Source organism: Molossus molossus, unplaced genomic scaffold, assembly GCF_014108415.1.
Source record: "Molossus molossus isolate mMolMol1 unplaced genomic scaffold, mMolMol1.p scaffold_m16_p_20, whole genome shotgun sequence".
Lineage (NCBI taxonomy): Eukaryota > Metazoa > Chordata > Mammalia > Chiroptera > Molossidae > Molossus > Molossus molossus.
In genome coordinates, this window is record NW_023425356.1 from 17,060,903 (window position 1) to 17,083,057 (window position 22,155).

The following is a 22,155-nucleotide window of genomic DNA, read 5'->3' on the forward strand; positions in this document are numbered from 1 at the left end:
TTCAGATGAATGCACACTAAAAATTAAGAGCAGCAGAAACCATTTGTCTGATTGGTGCTAGTCTTACAAGGTGAGCGAAACGATCCTCTTCACCAGGTCCCTCCATCATCTCCATGAGCTTATTCCTTTGACGACAACTGAGTATCAGTTTGACTAGTGACCAAACCAGCATTTTGGTGGGTGGTTTTTTGTTGTTGTTGTTTTTTAATTTTTTTTCTTTATTAATTTTAAAGAGAGAGAAAGGGAGAAGGAGAAAGAGATAGAAACATCAATGGGAGAGAACATTGACTGGCCGCCTCCTGCATGTCCCCCACTGGGGATTTGGCCCACAACGTGGGCATTTGCCCTGACCGGGAATCAAACTGGCGACCTCTTGGTGCATAGGTCAATGCTCAACCACTGAGCCACAGCGGCTCAAATCAGCATTTTGTAAGGCTTATGTATTCATATGAAATTTGTTATTCTAGAAGCAATCATACTCCCCAAATAATTTAACCAAAGAGTCTGGCAACAGTCAGGCAAGTTTCCTGGGGGGAAAACTCCCACTGATTCGTAGCAGGGAAGATGTGTACAGTTGGGGGCGGGGGTATTTAACTTTGAGAACTCAAACACTCAGCACCCTGTCCTTTTTTGCAAGACTAAGCAAGACAAAGAGTAGGTGGGCTGGTGTGAAGAGCCCCTCAGAAAGGTGGCTTTCCAGAGCTGCCAAGAATACAACTTGGGAATAGAATCACAGTCTTAAACTAAATCATAAGCTTCAGCACAGTCAGGTTAAGGAGCCAGTTTCAGAACAAATTCAGAAACTGAGTCACCTCCAAACTCAACTCAAAGCAATTAAAAGCAATCTTTGGAGGAAGAGAGAGAGAGAGGGAGAAAACATAGTCTTTGGAATTAGATAGTTCCAGGCCGTATTTCTTCCTCAGCTGTGTGCATTATGTAGGGATAATATTTAATATCTCTAGAGTTAAATTTTCTTGCCCTAAAAATGAATATAGCATTTACCTTATACCTCATAGAGTTGTGAGGATTAGGTAAAATAAAGTATAAAAGGGGATTCACACACAGGCTAATGAATGCAAGCTTAATAAATGGTAGTTTTATAGAGTCATGCTGTTTCACTGTGCTCCCAGAGCACCCAGTGCACGTCTGCCCGAGCCTCTCTCCATCAGAATTACAGACGAGGAGAAAGTGAAACCCTCAAAGCAGAAACCAGTTGCATTCATGGTTATACCCCTAGCATTCAGCACAGTGCCTGATCCGTTGGGACTTTCACATTTTAAATAATGAACTGATCCTAGCCGTGGGTCAGGAGGTATCTGAGACATCAATTATGATATATGATTATAGGATATTTCCATGTGTGACCCATTAGGTGGTGAAATAAATTTAGTGAGTCATGCTAGCATTTTTTTTTTTAATCCTCATCCGAGGACATTTTTCCATTTTTTTTGTACAGACAGAGTGGGAGGGAGAGAGAGGAAGAGAGAGAGAGGGAAACATCGATGTGAAAGGGACACATCGAGTGGCTGCCACCCGCACGACCAACCAGGACCGGGGACAAGCTGCAACCGAGGTGCATGCCTTTAGCGGGAACCGAACCCGGGCCTCTCCAGACTGCAGGCGGACGCTCTAACCGCTGAGCCAAACTGGCCAGGGCCATGCTAGCATTTTTTAAAAAGGAAAAATAACAGGGTAGAAAAGATCAGAGTACAAAACACATAGAAAGGTTAAGTCCTGTTACATGAAACCTTTGTTTCAGTGACATATGGGAGTGTACTTGGTTGTAATGCAAATACATTTCTTATTGTGGGTAGGGATAAAAAAAAAAAAAAGTGAGCATTCTGAGTGTGAGCATTCTGATTGTTTCACTTCACCAGCATTTGGTATTTCTGTCGTTTTCATGTCAGCCGTTCGGATATGCACACAGTGGTATGTCACTGTGGTGCCGATTTGCATGTCCCTGACGCCTAGCGATGTGGCGCCTCACCGTGTCTCTGCCCTCCTGAAATCCTCTTTGTAAGCACTTCAGGAAACTACTTGGCAGTATCTACTAGATTTGAACATGCATTTCCTATTACCAGAAATTCTACTTCTATGCATTTACCCAACAAAAATGTGTACACATGTTCACCAAAACACATGTACAGAAATGTTCCATAGCAACACCGTTCATAATAGCCCTAAACTAGAAATTGCCCAAGAGCTCATTAACAATAGAATGGATAAATAAATTTGACATATTTACACACAATAGAACCCTACATAGAAGCAAAAATGAATAAACTACTACAACTACATACAATAATGTCCAAGAATCCCACAAGCAAAAGATTGAATGAAAGAAGTCAGATACAAAAGAGTACACAGTGGATAATTTCAGTTACATAAAGTTCAAAACCAGGCAAAACTAATCTATGGTATTAAAAATTAGGATGATGGCCCTGGCTAGTTTGGCTCAGCAGTTAGAGCATAGGCCCTCGGACCAATGAGTCTCGGGTTCGACTCCGATCAAGGGCACGTACCTCCATTGCGATTCATCCCCAGTCCTGGTCGGGATCATGTGGGAGGCAACCAGTCGATGTGTCTCTCTCACATCAATGTCTCTCTCTCTCTCTCTCTCTCTCTCTCTCTCTCTTCCCCACCCCATCTGAAGTTTAAAAAAAAAAAAGAAAGAAAAAGAAATTAGGATGATGGTTATCCCTCAGGTCACGAGGGCTTCAGGGGTGCTGGTAATGCTCTCTTTTTTCTTTATCTGAGTGCACACTACATATGTATACTTGGTTTGTGAAATCAGCTGGAATACAAACATGATTTGTGATTTTTCTAAATTATTTTTGAAATTGTTATTTCTAAATATAAAGTTCAAAAATGTTAATAATACTTTTTTTTAAGTATGAAAAACACAGAGAAAGAAAGAATCCCTGATACACTCCCTCTCATTACCATCAAGTGATCATCAAGCCTTTGCTTGAATAATTCCAGGGTGAGGAATCTATTTACTGCCCAGATAGATCACTTGTCAGAAAGCTTTCCCCTTACATTCAACCATAACTTGCCTCTCCACAACTTGCTCCAATCAGTTGTTCTGTTGTCCTAACAGATGCCAAATAGATCTGCTCTGTCCATCAGCAGCTGCTCTTCAAATATTTGACGGGAGCTACCATATAACCCCCTCCCCAAGTCTTCACTTCTCAAAACTAAAGAGCCCCAGGTCTTCTAGTCACACCTCAAGATCTGGTTTCCAGTCCCTCTGGTGTCTTGACTGCATTCCTTTTATCTAGTGATACCCCGAACAGAGCACAGTCCTCTAGGAGAGGCCAGAGAAGAGCAGAAAACAGCAAAAGGCAGAATCATTGTGTGTAAATCTAGATAGTGTACTTCTTATCAGCACACCCTAACCTTTCATTTGCCCTTTATTTGTTTATTTTGTTGTTAATCCTCACCTGAGGGTATTTTTTCCATTGATTTTTAGAGAGAGTGAAAAGGAGGAAGGAAGAGAGGGAAGGAGGGAGGGGAGAGAGAGAGAGAGAGAGAGAGAGAGAGGGAGAGAGAGAGAGAGAAACATGGATATGAGAGAAATACATCGACTGGTAGCCTTCCTCACGTGCCCAGACCAGGGCTGGGATCCAACACGTGACCCAGGTAAGTGCCCTTGACTGGGAATCAGACCTGCAACTCTTCCGTGCTTGGGTTGACGCTCTAACCACTGAGCAACACAGACTAGGGCTTGCCCTTCTTTAAAGTGCACATTATACAGTTTACTCCTTTTGAGCAATTGGTTAAGCTGCCCCCACACACACACCACCCCCAGGTCTTCCACAATATGCTTAAGCCCACATTTACTTTCTGTGTTTGTCCAGCCTCAGAGCTCTCTTAAGACTTAGAACACTCTTTGGCTGAACTCCAATTCTCCAAAGCAAAGTCTTGGAGATAGAGGAATATCTGTTATAGAAACACCTCTCAATACAGTCTTTCTACCAACCCTCCTAATGAAAAACAAAAATGAAGTCTTCTTCCCAGCACATCATCTCTTGTCCTTGAGTGAGCTCCATTTTAAAGTCTATCTGGGGGAAGGAGTGGGGGGGATGGAGGAAACACAATTCCATCGGGCATCTCCAAAGTATGACCTATAACTAAACGCCGGCTGTCACCCTGGCCTCGACGAGGTCTGAGCAATGAAGGGCACGCTGGTCACTTTCCTTCTCCTTTCCTCTCCTAAAGTCAGCTCCAACTGGACACTCTGGAGGTGGGCACGGCTGGCTCTGCTCACTCAGCCCCTGGCCTTTGTGTGACGGTGGAGGGTGAGCTTAGGAAGGAAAACGTGGCAGGGTGAGAAGGAAACCTGATCTTTTTGAAGGCATCTCAAATCTCAAATCGAAGGTATCGCTAAAGAAAGACCAGTGCGAATCCCTTCCCATCTGTGGAAGGAGGAAAAGACGGAGAAACGTTTCTACAAAAACTCCCAGGCAGCCTCATGGGTATCTTTAACATCGAGACTAGGTGACCGGGAGATTCGTTAAGCAAGGAAGCACCAGAGAAGCGAACGTGTGCAGGGGACCAAGTGAAGTGGGCCGAATTAGGGAGGACAAGGCGACGGGGGAAAAAAAGGCTGTCAAAGGCCCCTAGTGGCGAGGGGCGACCTCTCCGTGAGGCCAGCGAATGGGGGTGGGGAGGGGGAGGAACCCAAATCGGGATCGGCGAGGAAGCTGCTCACCTACCTTGCCCACGTCTGCTCCATCTTCCCGGCTCTGTCCGCTCGGGCGCCCCTCAGCCGGGCGTGGAAGCAGCCCGGGAAAAGGAGAAGCCTTGCCCACGACTCTCCAGTGCAAAGGGCAGCAGCCTTTTCCTCCCCAGCTCCCTCCTTCTGCGTCCGCAGAGAGGCTCCGCTCCCTGCTTTTTTAGAAAACCCGGTTGGACGTGGCCAGACCTCCAGCTAACGGTGCGGCGGGCACAAGGGAGGGACTGTTCTCAGGAGGAAGCTGGAGGCGAGCGGCGCCCGGGGCTGTTTGGGGAGCCGGCCGGAGGCAGCCAGGCTGAGACACGACTGGCTGGCACGAGCGGCTCGGCACCAGCTGAGCTGTCAACCGCAGCGGAGGCGGGGCTCCACCGCGTCGGGGCTGAGCCGCCCAGGTTCCCGCCGCACACACCCTGCAGCCTTCCCCGCCTTGCTGATGTTGGCAGGAGGGCAGAGGGCTGAGAGGATGCCACACCGAGCCCTCTGCCCCTCACCCACCCCACCAAGGGGCTTTGGGGGAAAAACACCAACTGTTGGGAGAATTTAGAGAGGAGTTCCTCTCCTGTGCCTGCATCACCCCACCCACAGGTAACCCCAAAGCCAGAGCCGGAGGGTGGGAAGGTTTTAGGCGCCACCCTGGCTGAATGTGGAAGCACATACTAGATGGTCATCAGATGTGGGGTTATTTTCTTAGCAATCTGCATTGCCAGCCTCACCAGTACTTTGTGGACAGGAACCTTCCCAGGAAGGGAAGCATCCTCACAAAACCTTGCAGGCTCACCAGCTGTCCCCATCTCAGACATCCCTGGATTTAAGGTATTTCTATCTCTCTGGGTTTCAGTTTCCCAAGCCAGAGGCCACTGGGCTCTACCACTACCTGCAAGAGGGCAGAGGGCTCCCAAACTTCCCAGAACACTAGAAAAGCTTCCAGACACTGGCCATCAGGACCTAGAATCCCCTCTATAACGGTTCTAAGATCATGGGAAAAGGTCCTTTAAAGATGGCACTGCCTGAGACCCTGTACCATCTATTTATGTAACAAGGTTTAAACAAGTCAGACATGCTATAATTAATGTGCTTACAGCCCTGTCGCTCCCTTTTAGCTCTAGAATAAAATCTTTTTATTAAGTGACATAATCACCGTTATTATTAGCACCACCACTGACCTTTTTTTAATTTGCAGAAAGCTTTTGCCCACGTGTGGCAATGCTGATTTAGTTATACTTGTGCCACCGATGAGACCCAAAAAGGCTGTAAGTCTTTGTTAAGGCTCTGATACAGGTTGTTTTCTACACATTGTGGCTCCAGAGACATGATCTCTGAACATCAGACCATCAGAGCTTCCCTAGATTGAACTGATTCTCTCAGGTATTCTAGAGTTTAACTCAGGAAGGACCCTAGTGATGCCTGCATATGGGTGAGATTGTAGGGAGCTTGTATTCTCTGGGCAAACTGTCATCCTGCTTCCCATCTCTTGGGTTAGCTCCCCTAGTTATCAGTACAGAATGGGGGCTGGGAGGGCTGGATAACATTAAAACATTGGAGAGTTCAGAGGAACAGTCTAAAAGGCCCCTGCTCTAGAATCCCCCAACCTCAACACTTAGCTCCTATCTAAGGCCACAGTGTGCTTGAGCTTAGAATATTTCCAGGAAACATTTCTTGAGACAAAGCTCACAGGCCACCTGTCTTGAAAAGAAATTACTGCTGCCTCTGAAGGAAAAAAAGGGGAGGGCAGGGAAAGTCGGATTTCTGTCCTCCATCCCAAAGTCGGTGCTATATTTAGTTTTGTCTCAAATCAAATCATGGGCTACTGAGTTTGGAGAGGAACTCTGACTACAGCCAGGCGTGCACTGCATTTAAGAAATGACACATTAACTACATAAAGTGTGGGGTCTCAGAAGTGAGGCTGGGAAAATATGCTCATTTGATTAACTGTTTAAATTTCTCCATATTTCCTCTAGTGATTATCCATATATATTACATATCTATTTGTAGAATTAAAATTACAACTTAGACATAAGTTGATATCTTTTTTTCACTTATTAAATATTTGTCCATGTTCTTAGCGTGTCTTCATATTCAGTATTCTTTTTTTTTTTTTTTTTATCATCCTCACCCGAGGACATTTTTCCATTCTTTGTTCAGGTAGAGTGGGAGGGAGAGAGAGGAACAGAGAGAGAGAGAAACATCGATGTGAAAGGGACACATCGAATGGTCGCCACCCGCACAACCAACCAGGGCCAGGGACAAACTGCAACCGAGGTACGTGCCCTTAGCGGGAACCGAACCCGGGTCTCTCCGGACCGCAGGCCGACGCTCTAACCGCTGAGCCAAACTGGCCAGGGCCATATTCAGTATTCTAATGATTGTATAGTATTATATAATATCAATATGGCCACAATTTACTTAATAATATCCTATTACTGCATAGTTATGCTGTTTCTAATATTAGACTCATAGACAATGCCTTGATGATGTCTTCCTGCCTTCATTATTTTATTCTTTTGAAGGAATAGGAATTTTATGGTAAAAGGACTAATTTTATCATCTTACATAGCCTCAACAGCACTAAGACTTATCATTTTAATTTTTCTCATTATTTACCAGATAAGAAATAGTTTGATAGTTATGATATTTTAGATATAGATCTATTTAACATAATTTAATTTTACTTTATGTCTCAGAATATGAACTAGTAAGTTCTTGTTTCATATGCTTCCTTGCAAACCATTGTCTGTAGTAGCTAGTCATTGTGAAATCCTACTGTGTGAGTCACTGTATATTATATATACATTATATTATATTATATTATATCACCTTTTTGTTGAAACTATGCTGCTTCACAAAGAACTCCCAAATCTCAGTATTGCACAACAAATATCCATTTCCACTCAAGGATCTGTGGTTCAGGTATAAATTGGTTAGGCACAGGTTCAAATCTGTTCCATGAATCTCTCGTTCCAGGACTCGCATTGAAGCAGCAGGGAAATACTCTTCTCATGGTAGAATGGAGGAGTGTAAGAGAGTTGGCAGAGACTTGTGATGTCCCTTAAAGTCTCTGCTCAGAACTGTCCTTTCTGCCACATTCCATTCCCCCAAGTAAGTCATACGGCCAAGTCCAAAGTCATGGGTGCAGGAAAGTACACTTTGCCCACATGGGTGCAGGAGGAGGGATTATTTGCAGAACAATAATACAATCTACCAGTTACTCTATGTGGTACTTCCTGGCATTTTGTTAAGCTTTTCTCCTTGTGGATACCTGGTAACTTTCCTTTCCCCACACCATTTAAAGTTAGGTATAGCTTTGGCCAATGAACTGTAACTTCCTTTGGCCATTGAAATGTGAAAGGAAGTCTCATGTGGTCCTTCTAGGTAGAATTTGGAAGTTTTTAAGAGCCAGTATACAAGGTGGGACAAAAGTAGGTTTACAGTTGTTCATATGGAAAATAATACAATAATAAATAATACAAGAAAAAACTGTGTGTCGCATAGACCAACTTTGGCTTCACCTTGTACAATAGGCAACTGTCAATTTCCACCATTGTAATGATCCTTGAGGATCAATACTTGTCAAGATGAAGTTTTCATCAACCAGGGTCTCTGAGTGAGTCTAATGATCAGTGCTCCTGCTGACCCAACTGAACACATGGAATGAGTAAGAAATACATTTTTGTTGCATTAAGTTACTGACATCTGAAAATTATTTATTACTGCAGCATAATCTAGCCTATCCTGACACATTATTTTATTTTATTTTTAAATTAATGTTGAGACTGAGGCAGAGAGAAAACTGTAGGTTCCAGTGCTCAGTATGTAGAAAGTCACGTGTCTTCCTCCTTGTGCATCTCTCCCAGTTTTCAGGAATAGAACTCACAGAATCTGGATAGATAATGTTGATAAATTAAACCAGTTATGTTATTCTTTCCTGAGTACACTACTTTTGAACTGGTCAATTGACTGCTTCAGGAAATGTTTGAATTGATGATAAGAGACAAAAAATAGGAAGGTATCTGTCTTTATACTCAGCTGCAAATAGTCCAAATGTATTTTAACCATCATGAAGGTTTTCTATTCACTTTCTCTTATCCTCTCCACTTGATTCTGATTAAAAACGACTATTGATCTTGGTGTGGCTTACTCCATGAACTATAAGGCGATAACAAAAATAACCGTATCTAACATATTTTTGCTACATTCTCTTCTAAACGTGTTGCATATGTTGATTTCTTTCATCCTCACAATAATGTAATGAGGTGGGCTTTTGTTATCTCTGTTCTATGAAGGACTAATGGGGGGCACAGGGAGGTAAAGTGTATCACCCAAGGTCACAAAGCTGAGATCTCAAATCAGTTTAGCTCCACAACATCATTTCTTTTTTTTATTTTTTTATCCTCACCGAGGATATTTTTCCATTTTTTGTACAGATAGAGTGGGAGGGAGAGAGAGGAAGGGGGAGAGAGAGAGAGAAACATCGACGCGAAGGGACACATCGAGTGGCTGCCACCCGCACGACCAACCAGGGCCGGGGACAAACTGCAACCGAAGTACGTGCCCTTAGCGGGAACCGAACCCAGGTCTCTCAGGACTGCAGGCCGACGCTTTAACCGCTGAGCCAAACTGGCCAGGGCTCCACAACATCATTTCTAACCACTCACTACACACACTGCTTCCCTGATTTTGACCCCTACATTCCCTGAGACTTAGAAAGGAAGACACTATGTCTGCAACATCTGTCACATCACTGATTCAGCAAACCTGGTTAGTCAGCAGATGTCTCCTTTGTCCCTCACAGCTCCATGTCCATCTCTCTAACCTGGGGTTTAAAAAAAGTCCTTTCTAGACAGATGAATCATTCTGCAATCAAAGATAGAGTTTCTGTGGTAGATTAAAGATGACCAAATTATTTCCTCTTCTCCGATTGAAGGATGAAATCTAATTCTATTTCTTTAATCTGGGTTGGTTTTAGGGACTTTTTTGACCATAGAATAAAACATAAGAGATGTTCTGGGACTGCCAAGGCCAATTCAAAAAGGAACCTTGCAGCTTTCATGCAAGACTCTTGGGAGACTTGCTTTTGAAGCCCTGAGCTGCCAGATAAGAAACTCCCATGCTAGAGAAACCATGTGGAGAGGCCCTGGGACGACAGGGAGAGGGAGGGGCTAACTGAGCCCACCATCCAGCAGTTCCCATCAAGGTGCCATGCATATGAGTGAAGCAGTCTTGAACGTTACAGATCAGTCTGGCTATCAGCTGGACATAATCATGCAACCCCGGCTGTGGCTAGATGGAATACATTTTCCCTGCTGAATCATGATAGAATTACTAATCCCCCAAATCATGAGATATAATAAAATGTCTTTTGTGTTAAACCATTAGTTGTGCAGTGTTTTACTAAGTAGCAATAGATAACTGAACCCAATTTGGTACCTGTAAGTGGGGTGTTGCTGTAATAAACCCTAAAACAAGTGGCATGACTTTGAGGCCTGGATGCAGCAAACACTGGAAAGGTTACCAGGCTACAACTGGAGCAATGCCTTCAAATGTACACAGTAATTCTGATACATTTCTCAGTGGAAGACACTGAAAAAACTGGTGAAGATACTGTAAGGGACCGTGAAGAAATGTACTGGGGGCTGAAAAAAGGATCTGTATTATGTAGTGGCAGAAATTTGGCACAATCATTACTCAATGGAATGTGGAAAATAGAAAATATACCCAATGAATGGGTAAAAGGAAATTTTTAGACAGAATTTCAAAAGTACTAACTGGTTTCTTTTAACCACATATAAAAAGATGGGATAAAAATAAAAAATAAAAAAGAATCATTAAGTTTTTAAGCATATTTTAGAGGAAACATAGAGTCAGAACTAGGTTAAAAAATAAAACTGCTTTCTACCCCCAGTCTCTCCAAATAGCAAAAGCTTTCAAAATAAGAAGTACAGTTGACCCTTGGACAACAAGAGTTTGAACTGTGCCGGTCCATTTACACATGGACTTTTTTCATCTTGTAAACAGAGGATGTAGATGTTTGATAAAGATAGTGGAGTAGGAGGAGCTCCTAACAGTAGCCCTGGGCCAGTATGTGACACTGATCTGCAATGAAGTCCCTCCCGAGAGGCCCCCGAACCAATACACTTGGTGGCCAGATTCTGTACACAACAGAGCACAACACATTAGCTCCAATAGCGGCATACCCAAAGGGTGGCTTTGGCAGGCACCAGACCCTACCAGAAAAAATCCTGCTCAGTGGTGTCAGCCCCACCACACATCAGCTCACATGCGGTGGTTGTGACCAGTACTCACAGGCAGTCATCCTGAGGGTCAATCCCAGCCAATGACATGCCAACAGCACTCAAAGCTCAACTACAATAGGAGGGCATACACAACCCACACAAGGGACACTCCTGGAGCACCTGGTTCGGGTGATCAGAAGACTGTGCCACTTAGCCCCACAGGATCCCTACTATATAAGGCCAACCTTCCAAGACTGGGAGTTATAGCAGATCTATCTAGTACACAGAAACAAACACAGAGAGGTAGCCAAAAAGGAGAGACAAAGAAATGTCCCAAATAAACAATCAGAAAAAAATCTCTTGAAAAAAATAAATTAAATAGAGATATGCAATCTAACAAATAGAGTTCAAAACATTGGCTATAAGAATGCTCAAAGAACTAAGGGGAAGAAAAGATGAACTCAATGAGAAATTCAGCACAAACATAGTAAACATAAAACAACCACATACAAACCATAAAAAAAAACAAAACACACACAAAAAAACACTCAAAAGTAAAGAATACAGTAAAAGGAATCAACATCAGATTAGATGAAGCAGAGGATCAAATTAGCCATTTGGAAGATGAGGGAGCAGGAAAAAAAACAATCGAAACAGCAAAAAAAGTAATAATTTAAAAAAATGATAATAGCTTAAGGGACCTCTGGGACAACATCAACTGTTAACAACATCTGCATCATAGGGGTAGCAGAAAAAGAAGAGAAACAGAGCAAGTATTGAGAACCTATTAGAAAAATAATGACTAAAAACTTCCCTAACCTGGCAAAGAAAATAGATACATAAGTCCAGGAAGTGCAGCATCTCAAACAAGATGAACCCAAAGAGGTCCACTCCAAGACACATCATAATTTAAATGCCAAAGGCTACAAAGAGAATCTTACAAGCAGCAAGGAGCCCTGGGCGGTTTTGCTCAGCAGTTAGAGCATGGACCCACAGACCAAAGAGTCACAGGTTCAATTCCGGTCAAAAGTACATATTTCGGTTGCAGTTTGGTCCTCAGCCCTGGTCGGGGTTGTGCAGGAGGTAACCAGTCAATGTGTCTCTCTCATGTCAATGTTTCTATCTCTCTCTCTTTCTATTGCTCGCTCTCCCTCCCTCCCACTCTGTCTGAAAATAAATGGAAAAATATCTTTGGCTAAAGATTTAAAAAAAAAAAAAAAGGCAGCAAGGGAAAGACAGTTACCTACAAGGGAGCTTCTATAAGACTGTCTGCTTATTTCTTAACAGAAACATTTTAGGCCAGAGGGACTGGCATGAAATATTCAAAGTGCTGAAGAGCAAGGATCTAAAACCAAGATCACAAAACCAGTATTACAAGAAATGTTAAACAAATTTCTTTAAGAAGAAGATGCAGTGGCGGGTTGGGGGGGGGGTGGACATACACATGAATAATAAAATGGCAATAACTATGTACCTATCGATTATCACTTAAAATATAAATGTATTAAATGCTACAATCAAAAGACATAGTATAGCTGAATGGATAAAAAACCAAGACCTGGCCCTGGTCAGTTTGGCTCAGTGGTTGAGCATTGGCCGGTGGACCAGAGAATCTCAGGTTTTGTTTCCACTAGGGGCACATACCACCGAAAAAATAAATAAATAAACCCTCACATAATTAAAAAAAAACAAACAAAAAAAAATACCAAGACCTGCCCTGGCCAGTTTTGCTCAGCGGTTAAAGCGTCGGCCTGTGGTCCAGAGAGACCCAGATTTGGTTCCCGCTAAGGGCACGTACCTCGGTTGCAGTTTGTCCCCGGCCCTGGTTGGGTTGTGCGTGCAGGAGGCAGCCACTCAATGTGTCCCTTTCACATCGATGTTTTTTTTTCTCTCTCTCTTCCTCTCTCTCCCTCCCACTCTATCTGAACAAAAAATGGAAAAATGTCCTGGGGTGAGGATTAAAACAAAACAAAACCCAAGACCCATATATATGCTGTCTACAAGAGAGCCACTTTAGATCAAAAGACACACAGAGACTGAAAGTAAATGGATGGAAAAATATATCTCATGCAAATTGAAACAAACAAACAAAAAAATGTGGGGTAGCAATACTTATATCAGACAAGATAGGCTTTAAACAATGGCTATAAGATACAAGGATATTATATAATAATAAAGGGATCAATCAACAAAAGGATATAGCCATTGCAAACATTTATAAGAGTACATAAATATATAAAACAAATATTGATGAACATAAAGGGAGAGATCGAAAGTGGAACAGTCATAGTAGGGAACTCTAACACCCCATTAATATCAATGGATAGATCTTCCAGAAAGAAAATCAACAAGGAAACAGAGGCCTTAAATGACACAATAGACCAGATGGATTTAATTGATATTTTTAGAGCTTTACACCTAAAGCAACAGAATATATATTCTTTAAAAGTGCACATGGAACATTTTCCAGGATAAGCCAAAGAAAGTCCCAATACATTTATGAAGATTGATATAGCAAGCATCTTCTCCGATCACAATGGTATGAAGCTAGAAATCAATTACAAGAAAAACACTAAAAACATACAAACACATGGAGTCTGAAATAACATGCTACTAAACAGTGTATGGATTAACAATGAGATGAAAAAATCAAAAGATACCTTGAAACAAATGAAAATGAAAACACAACCCAAAATCTATGAGACACAGAGAATGTAGTCCTAAGAGAAAAATTCTTAGCAATGCAGGGCTAACTCCAAAAGCAAACAAACAAGAAAGCTAAAATAAACAATGCAAACTTATACCTAAAGGAACTAAAAAAAGAACAACAACAAAGCCCCAAATGACTAGGAAGAAGAAACTAATAAAGATCAGAGTGGAAATAAATAAAATAGAGTAAAAAACAATACAAAAGATAAATGAAACCAAAAACTGGTTCTTTGAAAAGATAAACAAGATTGATAAAACTTTAACTAGGCTCATTAAAAAAAAAGAGAGAGAGGATCAAAATAAATAAAATCAGAAATAAAAAAGAATAAGTGACAACTCATGCCACAGAAATTCAAAGGATTTAAAAAAAATACTACAGCCCTGGCCAGTGTGGCTCAGTGGTTGGAGCGTCAAGAGGAACTATACCTAAGGAGCTACATGTACCCCAGGAGCCTCTTGATTTAGATGGTGAGATTCTGAACTTCTGAGCTGATACAGTAAATGTTATAAAACTTGGGGGGGGGGGCTTTGGGAGGATGGGAGTAATGCATGTGGTAATGTTTATGGCCAAAAGCTTGAGGAATGTGGTAGATTCTTTACTACTTGTCCCATTGAGACTTGGGGTCTAATTCTCCACCCCTTGACTCTAGGATGGTCTTGGTGATTTGCTTGACCAATAGAATGCGGTGCTGGGTGATAAATTCTGAGGTTGAGGTATAAGAAGCCTTGCAGCTTCCACCTTGGTCACTTGATATACTGAGCTGCCATGAAAGAAGTCTGACCACTGTGCTGGAGACCACTTGTGAAATACCATGCAGCAGTCTACACGAAGGCATCCGGCATCACGCACAGACTGTGTCTGAGGTGCGTGAAGTTGTCTGGAACCTCCGGAACAGCCTTCAGTTGGATACCACCTAGAGACCCAGTCAACGCCAGAGACTCAGTCAGCACTTCAGGAAGCAGACACATTGTTTAGCTGAGACCTGTCCAGATTCCTGACCCACAAAATCACAAGATGTAATAAAATGGTTGTTGGTTTAAGCCACTAGGCTTTTAAGTACATCATTATGCAGAGTTAGACAACTGGACCAATGCTTTCTAATGTACACAAGAATTCTGATACATTATCTTATTAATTTATCTATTGAAATATATATATACCATGGACCACTGTGTGTCAGGCATAAACTCTTTATTCATTGAGTTTACAGTCCACTGATGTAGACAATAAACAGAGAAATAACTACAGTATGCCAGATGGTGGGAAGTGCAATGAAGAGAAACCAAGCAGCATTACGAGAGGATCCTAGCAAGGCAACCCTCTTTTATAAATGAGAAAACAGCGTTTTACAGAGACTAAATGACAGGCAGGTAAGAGAAGCAGGTTCCCCGTATTAAAACACTGGAGTTTCATGTAGTGAAAAACTGTCCAATAGAGTTCACAAATTCAAATCTGTGATCTATATTATTGGTGCAACAGAGGAACCTAGTGGGCAAAACTGAGGCCCAGATGGATGTGCCTGGTTACCCAGGCCAGACACGTAACCCAGAGAGAAAAGGTTGTGTGTACATAGGTGAATTGAAGGATCGCCCTCCAGTAGCTGGAGCAGGCACGGGCTAGGAAGATGTGACTCTGACGACCACTCACAGTAGGCAAAGTGGCAGCTGTGCCTCAGAGCCGCGGAGATCAGAACCAAGGGCAGTTTCTGAGGGATTGGGAAACACCCTTGGGACAAGCAGAAACGCTTTCATGGGAAAGGGGACTTTGGAAAAAGACTTCATTCCTAAATAAACAGGTGGGAGTTTAGGGCCAGTTAATGCTCGTGGGGCTTAATTTGTTCCCACACACTGACAAAACTGAGGGGCAATTCGGCTACTTTAGTTCATTTGATTCAACATTAGTTCACACACAGAGCATATCCTAAGCACTGTGTTATGTGTTTGAAATGAAAGTCAGGCAGTCATTAACAAATCAGATTGTTTAAGGGCTACAATAAAGGTACAAAGAGGGACATCAACGAGGGAGTGATTAATTAAACTGGACTGGAGGTTTCATAAAGAGGTAGCATCTGAGCCCTGGCCGGTTTGGCTCAGCGGTTAGAGCGTCAGCCCGCAGTCCCGAAAGACCTGGGTCCCGAAAGACCTGGGTTTGGCCCCCGTTAAGGGCACGTACCTCGGTTGCAGTTTGTCCCCGGCCCTGGTGGGTCATGCGGGTGGCAGCCACTCAATGTGTCCCTTTCATGTCGATGTTTTTCTCTCTCTCTCTCCCTCCCACTCTATCTGAACAAAAAATGTCCTCGGGTGAGGATAAAAAAGAAGGAGGTAGCATCTGAGAAGGGTCCTGAATGATGTCAACAATACAAAACTTTATCACATAGTAGGACTGCAAAAAATTGTGCTTTTATTAAACAACTTGATTCTCATTGGCAGAGGGAGAGATGTTCCTAGCCTCCTCTGAGCCACTGCGTAGGGTCCCATTCATCCACAAGAGCCATTGTAACTGCTGTCACTGGCAGGCATTACAACAGAGTGGTTAAGATTTCTGGCTCTGGTCCCGGCCAGTTTGGCTCAGCAGTTAGAGCATTGGCCTGAGGACCAAAGAGTCTGGGGTTCGATACCCTAGTTGCAGTTTGTCCCCGGCCCTGGTTGTGGTTGTGCAGGAGGCAACCAATCGATGTGTCTCTCTCTCCCTCCCTCCCACTCTATCTGAAAATCAATGGAAAAATATCCTCGAGTGAGGATTAAAAGAAAAAATGATTTCTGGCTCTGGAACAAGAGAGACTTGGGTTGAATCCCCCACCCCCAACCTTTTGTCAATTTCCAGCCCTGTGATTTTGACAAGTGACTTAAACTCTGTACTTTAGCCTACTCATTTGTAAAAGAAGGTTAATGACAATAACTACCTAATAGGGTAGCTGTGAGAACAAAATGAGATAACATATCACGTGTTTAATACATTGCCTAGCACATTTAAAGCATTTAATAAATCATAGCTATTTTTTTTATTAATGTTTGCATACCAGGCAGGATTCCAACCTTGTATAGAAGACATGAATTTTAATTTCAGTTCTGTTCCAAACTACTCTCTAGGCTAGGCCAGTGACCCAGATTTGCCATTTCTCAGTTCTCTGATTTATCATATGAGACCAAGGCTCTGGCAAGGAAGCTGAATGAACTGGTTCCCTCACTACCTCGCTGGAGTTCTGGGGACAGAAAGGAGGCATTTCCATCATCTTGTAGTCCCTCTCTTTATCTCCCAACCTTCTCCTTCTCTCGTGTGTGTGTGTGTGTGTGTGTGTGTGTGTGTGTGTGTGTTATTCAGAGCCATCTTCTTTACTAGCTAGCCCTGTCAGCTGTAAAAAAAAAAAAACCTCAAGGAAAGATATTATGACCAAGCCGTCAGACAGCTGGCGGTAATTTACTCGTACAATCCCCCTCATTCTTTTAACACCCACTACTTATGTGCATCTGATGTGGGAGGAGGGGGAATTATGCAAGAAATGTGGTATGTAAATTTCTAGGAAGGGGGTGGTGAGAACATGAAGAAAGGCTTGTGTGAAATACCTGGATAATTCTCACTGCTTTGAACATAGACACTGGATCTTAAAAATTGAAGGGACTGATGTGAAGGTTTAAAAAGAAATTTCTGGAATCAGAAATATTACTGGAATAAATTCACAAACAGCTTCTGAGGCATTCACGACAATTGCACCGTCACTAAAACCAAAGTAATTTTTCGGTAGGGGACAAGCAGCTCCAGTCCACAGCCCGGGAGCATCTAGGCCACGTTAAAAAAACAGCAGCCCTGGCCGGTTTGGCTCAGCGGTTAGACCGTCGGCCTGAGGTCCAGAGAGACTCGGGTTCGGTTCCCTCTGAGGGCACGTACCTCGGTTGCAGTTTGTCCCCGGCCCTGATTGGGTCGTGCGGGTGGCAGCCACTCGATGTGTCCCTTTCACGTCGATGTTTCTCTCTCTCTGTTCCTCTCTCTCCCTCCCTCTCTATCTGAACATGAGGATAAAACAACAACAAACCCTTAGGGATAATTACTAAACGCAGTGCATGATCCTGGTTTAGGGCTTAGACCGGATTCTGAATCAGAAATCATATTGCTAAGGACAAGGCAGCTGTACAACTATGGTCCCTGCCTTTGTTTCTTGTTTCACACCATCTACTATCCAGTTCTCCAATCGACCAAGATGGGTTTCTCTGGCTTTAACATTCTGGCAGACATTGAGAAACCCTGGTGTCTGTTTCCTCTAAGACTGGACCTTAAGGATATATACGCATGTATATTTTCTTCTTCTTCTTTTTTAAATTTTAATAATATATTTTATTTCACCCCAAATATCCAAGATATTCAAGCTGGGTCCTTTGTCCTGTGACATGCCTCCTTTTTAACGCACCCCCCTAATCCCCCCCCCCCCCCCCCCCCCCGTCGGTTTGACTCAGCAGTAGAGCATTGGCCCCTGGACCAAAGAGTCGAGGCTTTGATTCCGGTCGAGGGCAGGTACCTCGGTTGCCTCTCTCACATCGCTGTTTCCCCTCACCCCCACCCCCACCCCCGCCCCACTCTGTCTGAAGATAAAAATGGAAAAAAGTATCCTCGGATGAGGATTTAAAAAAAAGTACTTTCTTACTTTTCAGCATAATAAAATGTTCCAGGCCCCTCATCTTAAAGCTACAGTGGCCAGCCCTAGAATCAGCCATTTCTCTAATGAACTGATTCCTTTCAGTGGGGAACAGTATTAGAGAACAGGAGCTCAGTGCAAAATGTGCTTATCGCTAACGGAGTGCATTTACTCTCGGGCCCTTTCAGCAGACAGAGCTGAATATACACTCATGTGTAGATACACATGCACATATTTTTCATGTATGTAAATCAGTTTCATATAACATAATTCAGTATTTGAAAATTTTTTTTAAATTTAAACATATGAAAAATTTTCCAAAAAAAAAAAAAATAGCACAATGAAGTCTTGTAAATCCTTCACTTGATTCACCAATTGTTCTCATTTTGTCACATTTGTTTCTCTCTCCCTGCCCCACACAATTATTGACAAACCATCTGAAAGATGCAGACTCTTCACCTCTAAATATTTCAGTTGTGTATCTCCTAAGAATAATTAAAATGATTAAATTACTGTGATTCTGTCAAAGAATACACCACCTCTTCCAGGTCAGCTTTGGTCACTATTAAGCAGAAACTGAAATATTTGCACTGAATTACTTAACTGAAATCTGGAGCTATCTCGGTAGACGTTTGGCTCAAATTTGCACAGCCTAGAGGGCTCATCAAAATAATCACTCCCAGAACAAAGGAGAAATATAAAACAAAGACAGATTTCCTCTTCTACGCTGTGACCTACTGGAAGTCAATTTCTTAGCAGTTTAGAACAGCTGCTTGTCCTTTCTTCCAGCTACAAGGCTCAGAAATACTGAGATACAGCCTCAGAAATACTCACACAATGAAGAAAAAAATTTAATTTTTAAAAATCCCACATTTGAGTAATCACTCTCATTTTAATTTTCATCTTAGCAATAAAAGAAGCTAAAATACTGAGCTGTGGAATTAAATATCAGACATCTGGCAATTTTACACAGAAATGAGGAGACCTCAACAGTCTTTTATCCTTGCAAAGTTCAAGTGAGTATAGTGATGGGAAGAGTTAATTCCATTCCAGATCATATCAGTTCAGTAAAAGAACAAACACATCCAACATTAACCACTATGATTCCTTTCAACTGAAACATTTAAAATAGACAAAAGTATCCCCTTTTTAGGCTAGGTCTGTGATATAATAACAGGTACAAAAATATTAGCTAACTAAATCACAGGTAGTGCTACAGAGAAAACAATTATTGCATCTTCTATTTATTGGCTTCAGTAGGTTCTCAGAAGATAGAAGGAGGGGAAAAACAAGGCCAGAAGGTCCTGGAGCTGCTGGATTATTCAACTGGTTCAAGATTGTGATTCAACTGTGAAGGTGTTGAGGGTGAGGGAGGGGAGTGAAGCACTCACCTGTGGTGCAAAATTTAAGCGATGCCCAAAACTCAGTAGTCAAACAATATTTTAACTCAATAGTTTAATAAACAAAATTAATGCAAAAATCCAGGATGAACAAAGTATCAAAATTTTCAATAAAAACAGGATCTGCCCCTGCATTTGCAGGACCCTTGGAGTGAGTACCTTACTTGCTTCATAATGTTGGATGTGTTTGTTCTTTTACTGAACTGATATGATCTGGAATGGGATTAACTCTTCCCATCACTATACTCACTTGAACTTTGCAAGGTCAGGGCCTTGGTTACTCATCCCAAATGGTGTGATAAGAGCCAAACCTTTACAGGTATCTCCACTGGTAGGTACTCTTAGACCTTGTTGGCAGCATCTTTGTGCATTATGAACTGCAAGACATTGGGTGGCACCTTTAGGATACCACAAGGCAAGAGTGACTATGTGAGACAAGGCCAGTTCTTCCAACCTCCTTCTCAAATACTTTCAAGGCTCAAGGGCAAGATTCTATGATTTCTAGGGCCTTGAGGAGATAGAACAGGTGGGAAGGGGGTGTGATGGGAAGGGGGTGGGGGAAAACAGGTTATTTCATGAGCTGCTGCTAATGTAACTAGAATGTGATTTTCAAGAGCCTGTGCTTTTAAGAAAACCCTGAGCCCCAACTCTCAGTTTGAGGTAACTGCCCACACAACTCAAAAACCAAATCTGCCTCATCATTAGTCTTCCTGTCACATGGACTGCAAATGGCTCTGGAAATCAAAGTAGCCACATTCTTTGTGCAGGGCCTAGTTAATTCCAGCTGCTTAGGAAACTATCAAAGTGGAGCCTCTCCTTCAGCAAGAAGTGCCCACCCAGCCCTGGCCAGTGGCTCAGGTGAAACATCATCCTGTACATCAATAGGTGGTGGGCTCAATCCCCAGTCAGAGCACATATGGGAGACAACTGGTCAATGTTTCTCTCTCACGTTGATGTTTCTCTCTCTCTCTCATTTCTCTCCTTCCTTCACCCCCTCCCTTCCTTTCTCTTCAAAAATCCATAAAAACATATCCTTGGGTGAGGATTAAAAAAAAGTGCCTATCTACATATACCAAACCTTGTCTGGTGACAGTGCAAACTATCTACAGATGCCCCCTGCTGGCAGAACCTATCCTACAGAGAGGCCTCACCGTGTATATTGTTTGGCCCTTAGAAGGGACATAAATCCTCCCGGTAATCACAGTCACCAACACTGCCTGCTAAGGTCTTACACCTGACCTGCTAATCAGTTTATATTACCTGCCAGGCCATCTGTAGGCAACAGGCATTTGCATTTTCCATCAGATGGTTTGCCTGGTTCCCAGCGGTGGGGAACCCCAGGCCTGCCTTCTGCCTCTCTACCTACATCTGTCTTGATAGTGTTGGGTCCCTTGTGCCTTTTTCTTTTTAGCCTACCTTCCTGGCAGTACATTGGAGTCACAGCTCGAATCACCCAAAGAATTGAAACATTTGCCAGGTTCTTGACAGTCCCTTCAAAGGGCCAGACTGCTTCCATTTCTCTTTTATTAAAATATAACTCAGGGCCCAGTCCATTGAAGGCAGGACCCTAGCTCTTTAGCTATTTCTGGCAGCTTTATTTTTAGGGACTGGACCCCGCTTCTGGTCTGCCTTGACATCCAATTTCCGCTGGTAAGACCAGGACGGACAAGTGGAACTGTGTGGGTGGATGGGGAAGGAGGGGGAGTCCTGAGGGCCAGCTGAGACAGTGGGGAGGGAAGACACACGCAAGTCTTTTAAGGTTTCACAGAGCATGAAAAAGAAAACAATACTGCAGCCGCCGAAGGGGCTCAAGCTGAAGGTTGAGAAAAACTAGCCCCTGTGTCAAACCAGAAGAGCGTATAAAACTTAGAGGTGCACCAAAGTTCAGCATTACCATTGAGCCAGAATCTGCCATTTTTTTTTTTGGCTTTGCAACCCTATACAGTAGCTCCTTTCCCCCACCTTATCTGCAGTTCATCCTTCCATGGTCTCAGCTACCCACCATCAACCACAGTCTGAAAATAGTAAATGAAAAATTCCAAAAGTAAACAATTTATAAGTTTTAAATTGTACGCCATTCTGAGTAGTCTGATGAAATCTCACACTACCACACTCCATCCCACTCAGGAGGTGAATCGTCCTTCATCCAGCATATCCACGTCACCTACCCTACTCGCCAGTTAGTCACAATAGCCATCTCAATGATCAGATTGACTGCCATAGCGCCACAGTGCTTGTGCTCAAATAACCCTTATTTTACTTAATAATGGCCCCAAAAGACTTGAGTAGTGATGCTAACAATTCAGATATGCCAATGAGAAGCAACAAAGTGCTTCCTTTAGGTGAAAATGTGTGTATGTATAAGAAAAAACAAATATTAATGTAGGATACTATCCACAGTTTCTGGCATCCACTGGGGTCTTAGAATGTATCCCTCAAATACAGGGGGA

General features: G+C 42.8%; 1 protein-coding gene across 2 annotated transcripts in view; it reads right to left on the reverse strand.

The window, feature by feature from the left end:
- LOC118636927 (myomegalin-like) overlaps positions 1-22,155 on the reverse strand; it is a 213,560-nt gene that overhangs the window by 174,969 nt on the left and 16,436 nt on the right. Inside the window, exon 1 of one of the 2 annotated variants that reach the window (XM_036271871.1) lies at positions 4,719-4,911. The exons of the other annotated variant lie outside the window; for it this stretch is intronic. Within the exon in view, the coding sequence (XP_036127764.1) occupies positions 4,719-4,738 (20 nt within the window). The 5' untranslated portion in view covers positions 4,739-4,911. Of the gene's footprint in view, positions 1-4,718; positions 4,912-22,155 lie in introns of those variants that run through there. 2 annotated transcript variants of the gene reach the window in all.